The 8,414-nt window shown below is 37.8% G+C and overlaps 1 protein-coding gene across 1 annotated transcript in view; it reads left to right on the top strand.

The window, feature by feature from the left end:
* The window catches only part of Ms4a2 (membrane spanning 4-domains A2), an 8,183-nt gene extending 1,222 nt beyond the window's left edge, over positions 1–6,961 (top strand). The window contains exons 3-7 of the mRNA XM_031384737.1: positions 480–614; positions 2,890–2,946; positions 3,554–3,709; positions 4,028–4,126; positions 4,962–6,961. Coding sequence (XP_031240597.1) covers positions 480–614; positions 2,890–2,946; positions 3,554–3,709; positions 4,028–4,126; positions 4,962–5,060 — 546 coding nt within the window. The 3' untranslated portion in view covers positions 5,061–6,961. The remainder of the gene's footprint in view (positions 1–479; positions 615–2,889; positions 2,947–3,553; positions 3,710–4,027; positions 4,127–4,961) is intronic.
* Positions 6,962–8,414: the final 1,453 nt, after the last annotated feature.

The raw sequence follows: 8,414 nt of genomic DNA, 5'->3' as shown, positions 1-8,414 counted from the left end.
CAGAAATCTGCCTGCCTCTGCCTCCCAAGTGCTGGGATTAAAGGCGTGCGCCACCACTGCCTGGCTCCTATAGCATTCTTGATAGGCAAGGAATTGATGGTATTATTTGCACACTCTGGGAAGAGAAAAGCATTTTCTTATAAAGAATTTAAGTTACTAGGTCATGAAATGGAAAACAAGAATGAAGGATACAAAATGTCTGTTGTTAATTAGATAGAAAGAACAATTATGCATGTCTACTATAAGTATGCAAATAAAGATGCATATGGCATGTATTGATAATGTATGCATTAGATTCTACTAGGCATGGTTCAGGATATATAGTGAATAGAAGACAGTGGAAAAATCTCACAACTGGATCAATCCAAAGAAAATCTATGACACTAAAGAGATTTTGCATAGTCAGTCTTACTAACAGAGAAATTGGTACAATCTTGAGAAAATATATCCTAACTTTATAAAATTCATGTTTTCCACAGGTAACACAAATTCTGGTTGGTTTGATATGCCTTTGTTTTGGATCAATTGTCTGCTCCGTACTCCACTTTTCAGACTTTGATGACGAAGTGCTTTTACTATATAAAGCAGGCTATCCATTCTGGGGTGCAGTGCTGGTGAGAACTTATCTGTAATTGTTTCCGAAATAATGCTAACCAGAGATTTTCTTTTAATCAAAGCTAATTAATTTCTTTTAATCAAATGCTTATCTTTAGAATTTCAATAATACCTACAGTTCTTCATTTATATCCACATAGCATCTCTAAATGTAGTTTCAAAAGCACTCTCCACATATACTCATTAACGAGAGCAAAAGATTCTTATCACAGATAGCTGTGGTTTAAACCACTAACATACCTTTATTGGCTGAAAAACTTGAGACTGTATAAAACTGTAAAAGAATAAATACATAAATATTTAAGAAGTTAAATGATTTGCCTAAGACTTATATTCAAGAGAATACCCTTAACCCTACCTATTAATAAAATTACCTGGTAAGTACACGTATTTTATCCATTAACAAAAAATAATATTGGAGAGAGGCCTTAGTCATGAAGGATGCTTGCTGCTCTTCCACAGGCCCTGAGTTCAGTTCTCAGTACCATGTCATGTGCTTATGACTACCAGTAACTCTAGCTCAAGGGGATAAGAACATTCTTCTGGTCTTCTTGGGCGTTTATACAGATTAGCATGTACATATACAGGCATATACACATATTTGCACATACATTTTTTAAAAAATCTAAAAAAATACAATAGTATAAAAAGTTATCTTTAAGAAAGGAAGGGAAAGATATATTGGTCAGATGAGAACAAAATTAACAATATTGGATGAACACAATTCCTTTTAAGCATTCTACTGTCTACAAAGCAAGTGGCTGAATGGGATTACAAGGTCATATAGCTTTATGTATGTGTAGTACTCATACAATAAATAGCATATTCTGTATATAGAAGGTATAGGATTTAAGAAAATTTGACATATATATACATATATATTAAATATTAGCTTATATGTCACCCTCAATATTACAGGCCTATCCATGATTTTGTAAGTTACAGTCACTTCCCTACAACTCTTCCTGTCTTTCTCTGCTACCAGACTTCTCATCTTGAAGCAATTACTATAACTGACAATTAGTTTTCAATATTCACAGCATTGTAGAAGTAGAATTATATGCTAGAATGTCATATATGCCTACCTTTCTTCATTTCATATCATCATTGTATATTATCTTTTTATCAATAGTTCAGTTATAAAGATGTATTCAAATCTAAGGAAACCATTGCATCTAAGGAAGCCATTGTCAAGAATCTTCTTGACCATCTACTACATTTTTCTTGAAATATCTATTTTTCAAGCATTTCATTTTAAAACTTATTTATTCTCTCTGTATGTGTGTGTATGTTTCTGTCTTTGTGTCTCTGTCTCTCTCTGTCTCTCTCTGTCTCTGTCTCTGTCTCTCTGTCTCTCTCTCTCTCTCTCTCTGTGTGTATGTGTGTGTGTGTGTGTGTGTGTGTGTGTGTGTGTGTGTATGTGTATGCACCAGTGCCATAGTGCTCACATGGAGGTCAGAGGTCAGAGAACAACTGTAGAATGTCAGGTTTTTCTTGCTACTTTGTGAGATCTAGGAATTGAACTCAGATTCTGTTACAAACACTTCTAGTTGCTGAGGCATCTCATAGACTCAAGTACCTGGATCTTTAAATGCTTTGGAACACAAATCTCAATTTCTTAGAGGGTGGTCTGACTTTGAGGTCTCAATTTTTACTTTTTACTAAATATTTGCAAATGTACATTTTCATAGTTAATTATTTGACCGTGTACTGCCTCTCAGAGTCTGTAGCTATTACAAGGCTGGCCTGAAGGAGCTGACAGCTGATAGGACATATGACCCAAACACTACAATTAATGAGACTACTGCTACAGTTGTACAGCAGCAAGATATCACTAGCCCTTGTTACCTACCCAGTAGGTTTCAAAGTCAACCTCATAGAGGAGCCAGGGGAAAAAAAATGAAGAGCCCTAGGTCATCTAAGACCTAATGAGTATGGAGCCTGCGTGCTTCTTTTTCTCTTTCTCACTGTATAGCTCAGGGTTTCCTCATTCTTACAACCTCCCTGCCTCAAACTCCTGAGAGCTGGGATTGCAGGCACGTGCCACCACACGGCTCAGCACCTGCGCTTTATCAAGACGTTCACACGGTTTGTATAAGGAATTGGCTGTGAGAAGCATTCTCCAGGAGATAATAAATAATGGTCTCGTTGGAGATCTCAGTGGACAGCCTTCTAGAACACCTAAAACTCATTTTTACATTTTGAGGATAGAGGAGGAAGTACACCGGAGAGTAGAGACTCACTTTGATCTCTCCCCTGTTTCTTTTTGGACAGTTTGTTTTGTCTGGATCTTTGTCAGTTATGTCCGAAAGGAAAAACACACTGTATCTGGTGAGTTATTCATTCTTCCAAGGTAAGAAAAGTGGAATTTTAGGGGTTTTGAGAGAGGCACACCAGTGTCAACTACATTATAGAGAGTGCGGATGTGTGGTCTTTTCCTGTCCCTTTGTGCTAGAAAGCATTTTGCAGGATAAATTGGACAAAATCATTAGAAACATGAAATGTATCACTTAATAAACAGTGGAATTTGATTACTTTGACACCACTTAAAGAGACCCACACAGGTATTGTCCTTGTATGTATTTATAGTCTTATGGTTAGTTATGTCAACCAAGATGACTTGAGGATAAAATACCCATGCATATGTTTGTTTGTTTTTTCCCCTTATCCTGGGGGTTGAACCTCTCACCTCCTGCAGTGCCTCACTGTGTTCACAACTGAGTATATCCCCAGCACCCCTGACCCCCATGCTTTTCTTGAATGCATCTCAGAGGGAAACAGATGCTTACCAGGTGATGAATGCATCTGCAAGAGTTCCCTACTTACCTGGGGTTTTGAACCAGCTTTGAGTTACTATATAGGACCAGCTCTGCAAGGTAGATCAGTTGATCAGCTGCTGCCACACCCAGACCCAGGGCTGAATGTTCTATGCCATCAGGTGAGAGGCAGCCTGGGAGCAAACATTGTCAGTAGCATCGCCGCAGGGATGGGGATCGCCATGCTGATTCTCAATCTGAGCAATAACTCTGCTTACATGAACCATTGCATGGATGTAACCGAAGACGACGGTTGCTTTGTGGCTTCTTTCACCACAGTAAGTATTTCTTATGAAAATACTAACTCCCTGGGTCCTGTCCTAAGTGTGAAAACCCTTTTCAGAGACACAGTCCTCCCTTTGGAATCTCCAGCTCTAAAACAGAGTTCTGTACTAAGGAGGTGATGGTCTTACTCCTACTCCTGGCCACATTCCTTAGGTTTGGAGTCATCCAATCAGTCACTTCCTGGCTTCCTATTTATGTGTCAGTTTATTATGTCTGCCCCTGAGCTCCAGAGAAAAGGGGGTGCTTCTCTAAGGGAAGGGATTAGGGGTAAATCCATCTGTGATGTTTGCCTTTTGGTTGCTGTTTGACAGGAGCTGTTGTTGATGATGCTGTTTCTCACCATCCTGGCCTTCTGCAGTGCTGTGCTGCTCATTATCTATAGGATTGGACAAGAATTCAAAAGTGATAAGGTCAGTAGGAAATCTTGACCAGTGTGCTGAAGAGCTTGTGCTTTATTCTTTTAAAACATGCCCTGAACTTTCTGAAATTATTTGCTGGAAAACTATTTCCCAAAAACTGGCTTTTGTATCTCATGTTGGAGATCTTATTTTATGCACTGAAATGGCATGAGATCACAGCACAGTCCTATGAGGTTAGGCAAATGGAACTGTTATCAGTGTAGAAATGGTGGGTGCTTTGGAGTGGTGGCATATGAGAAGTAAGTTATCTCCAGTGTGATGGAAGCATTCAGCTGTTGGGCTTTTTGTTTTTGTCCCCAAAGAGCTTGTTATATTTGTTTCTGCTCTCTTCTTTTCTTTTTTCTAAATATATATATTTTTCTTTCCCCTCTTTACTGCTCTCAATAAGCCTTGGGTTTGGTTTTCTTCTTGGTTCATGGTGACAACTGCGTTTTCAACTGCTGCACAAACTCATTATATCCTTGGTGAGAATTTCCAATTGTCAGCTACTCTTGCTAATTGAGATCTGACAAATGAAATCTACAACCTACTCTTTATGTTCATTTTTAGACACAGTCCAGTCGTTACACTTCTTAGTGACCACTGTCTTCAGTCAGAAAGAAACCAACATTTCAGATATAGAGTAACCTCAGTAACTTGTCACTTACATGGTTTCTTTTAGCCCCCATTGGCCAGCCGATCTGATTTAGTTTCTGGAAAGTAAGGGTCCAGACATTTGAGGATCATGAGAGGCAAGGTGAAATTTAAAAAGGATAGAAGAGATACAAGTCTTCTAGAAATGTAAAGATCTGGGTAATTGATATGGGATGGTTTTTCTCTTTATCAGGTCCCAGATGATCGTCTTTATGAAGAATTAAATGTGTATTCACCAATTTACAGTGAGTTGGAAGACAAAGGGGAAACATCTTCTCCAGTTGATTCATAAGAATCAGGGGCCAGAACAACCTGATTCACAGTATAATCTTGAAAGTTAGTCTTTTTACATTATGGCAAAATTTCTGTTCCACATTCTGTTGGTTTTTCAATTGGATTGTTCTGCAGACACCACTGTTTTAGTTAGGCTGCATCTGGTCTTCTAAATATCTCCCTTTTTGTGGATATCATTCACTCTGATTTTCTTGTTTTGTGTCACAATCTCACATACATCCTTTTTGGAAAGTCATCAAGGAATAAATTGACTTTATTGTATGTCTTACTTTCATGAACGAAAGGAAGATAAGGAGGAATTACACTTAGATAATAAGGTAATATTTGGCTCTTAGTTCACTTTAGAATTCTCAACAGCTATAGTTGTTCGTGATATATGTCCATCATATCAAGCCTTCTGTAAATATTTTAGCACAGTATATACTTTTCTATATAGATATATTTTCCACCCTCAATAGTAGTGGAGTTTTCAGAGACATAAAGCTTTATGAAAAGATGGATATCATCTGTTTCATGAGTACATTAACTACCACAGTTATTGCTCAGTGGTGTTTACCAGTTAGTGAACAGTAGGTTAAAATTATTAAATCATTCAGTTGAGTTAGATGGATAAGTAAAATAAGGGACACTATGAGTGTATATCCTTTAGTAAGACACATGTGAAGAATGAAGAATAAACGGATGAAGGCCTGAGCTGGAAGGTAGTAGATGAGAATGACAAGAAATGATCGTGTATAACACATATAGGTAAATTCTACCAAAAATTGGTAGAGATTGCCATTTATGCCTAGAATCTCAGCACAAGACCAGCTTCTGTTACATAGTGAGTTAGAAGCCAGTCTGTGCTACATGAGATCCTACATCAAAAGACCAAAGAAGAAATTGGTTCAAGCTGTTAACACCCTAAATGTTAGTTAAACAAACAGCAGTTATATATATTGAGTGCTTGAGTCTTTAATAAAACTAAATGAATAACATTTTGCGGGAGGGAAGTGGTAATGAAGTCTGAATGGTGGAAGAGTAGTAGAGACAGGTTAAAACTCAGTTTTAGACTTTTGTTCTGAAATGGGTATACTAGAGTGATCATCATTAAATGAAGAGGGTTAAGACACCAGGAGAATTCTTTTGAGATAGAATTAAGGCAGTCAAACTCCACATGCCCATGCTTAGAAGAGGAAAGTAAAGATCAAAAGTAGAAAACCTAACAAGTCAGAAAAGCAAATTACAAAACATTGGGCGCAGATGCTTCGAGTCAAGGAAAGTTAAACAAAGAGAAAATAATTAACCACCAGAGACTGTACATGTTGGTATGGGAAAGAGAAGAGAAAATAACAATGCCAAATGAATGCTAACTCTGAAGAGGCATTTCTCAGAGGCAGAGGACCAGAACATTTGCAAAGGTGACTAGAGAGCAGACCACGAATAGGAGGTCATACAGGAAAAACAAACAAACAAATGAACAAACAAACAAAAACCCCAAACAGCTGAGAAAATGATTTTGTTGCTGCTATTTATATTTTTAGAAGAAACAAAAGGAGACATTGAAAAATCTGTTTGCTGGGATCGGTTAGTGTGTTCTCTGTGTGTATCCAAGGGACAGGTAGCTTTTCTAAATCTTCATATAAGGCTCATCTCATTTGCATCTGTCTCTTCACACAGCCATATCCTCGACTCACAGTTACTCTACTACAGTAGTAAACTATGCTTGTGATCTCCTTCAGCAAAGTGATCTTCTTCAGATGGTGTTTATACAATAAATTAGAATTATTTAACTTGATATTTGTATTAGTAAATGAATGTGAGGGAAGTCTTGAGGAAGAAAATCGATGGTGGATACGATCGTATTTCATTGTATATATTTGTAAAGTTCTAAGGAATAAAGAAAACTCATTTTAAAAAGAACCGTGTGTATTAAAACAATTAATTAAATGGTGCCAAGGACAAAGAACAGTTTCTGGAGTCTTCTTCCTCAATCTTTCCCTAGTAGAATTGTATGTAAATAACTCTGAAGGCAGAAAACAGGACATTGTACTACAGATCACCCATCTTTTGTTAATAAATTTGGTAAGCAGGATGTGATCATCTTATTAGCATGGATCATGCATGTAATAGCATGATACTGATGCTAATTCAATTGCTATATGAGCTGGATAAAATGGCTTCTTTTGGTGAACCTGTATCATTCAGGGTTCATTCAAGAGGTACAACAAGAATCTATGGTAGACAGATGGATAGGTATAAGGAATGAAATATAAATGGACAATCCTCCAAACCAGAGGTACATGAGATGTAGATTTATCAGACCTTAAATAGGCAAGAGACACTGGGCCCTGTCTTTTCCAGAAGCTGGTGCCTTTTGCCTGGGTTCTTTTAGTTTCTCTTAGGGCTAAAACATTATAGTCTGCTACATAACTGAGCCCATGTATACGGAAGGAAGAGGGACTTTTGAGATCCAGCATGTATATTAGATAAGATTCTGAGTTCTCAGAGTGCAGAACTTAAACCAGAAAAGAAAAAAAAAACTTCAACACATAAGCTGGTGGGTTTGGGTAAGAGCAATATCAGATACTGGGAACATTGCTTTCCACAGACGCACCCAGCCAATGGTGAAGACAGACAGCAGAAGATTCTGTTAGAATTATTAGAGAGTTGGGGTCTTGTTTCTCACAATAGAGGATCAATACCAACTCAATAACAATACCAACTCAAATGGTTTCAGAAGCTATGTGGTCACATTACAGGGTGCCTGTGAGGTGGAGACCATGGAACACTAGTTGTGTGGTTTAATTCAAATTCCACGTCTCCAGAATCAAGGAAGCTTGTGGTGTATTCTGTCTGAGGTCAAAGATCTCAGCCAGTGGAGACACTAGCCAAGCCTAGAAGTGTACAGCCTTCAAATTCCTTCCCCTTCTGTAACCCAGGACATATCAGGCACTCCACAATTTGCTTACAGTAGGTCGCTATCTTTTCAGCTGCGTTTCTGTCAGTCAACTAAAGGAGCTGTTAGTGTCCTCCTGAATCCCCAACCTAAAACATATTCAGACTATCTGCTTAGAGAGTTCATATCAACAAATATAGGTAGAGCCAAATTTAACCATTCTTTAGCTGTCTTCCTGTGCACACTTAAACAACTATTTTCACATACATTTTTGTTTTTAGACTTGTGCTCTGTAATTATAATGGAGAAAACTCAAGCAGTTATTTTTATCTTCCCAGACACCAGTGGATTGTGCTGCTTTAAATGCCTAGTTTTTTATTAGGACAATATCTATTTGTTATTTATTTATGTTTTATGTGTGTGGTATCTCTGTGTTAAGGGGCACTGTACACCTGTGGAGGTCAGACTGAGACA

The sequence above is a fragment of the Mastomys coucha genome, unplaced genomic scaffold, assembly GCF_008632895.1.
Source record: "Mastomys coucha isolate ucsf_1 unplaced genomic scaffold, UCSF_Mcou_1 pScaffold21, whole genome shotgun sequence".
Taxonomy (NCBI): domain Eukaryota; kingdom Metazoa; phylum Chordata; class Mammalia; order Rodentia; family Muridae; genus Mastomys; species Mastomys coucha.
This window is presented reverse-complemented; position numbering and strand designations above follow the sequence as displayed.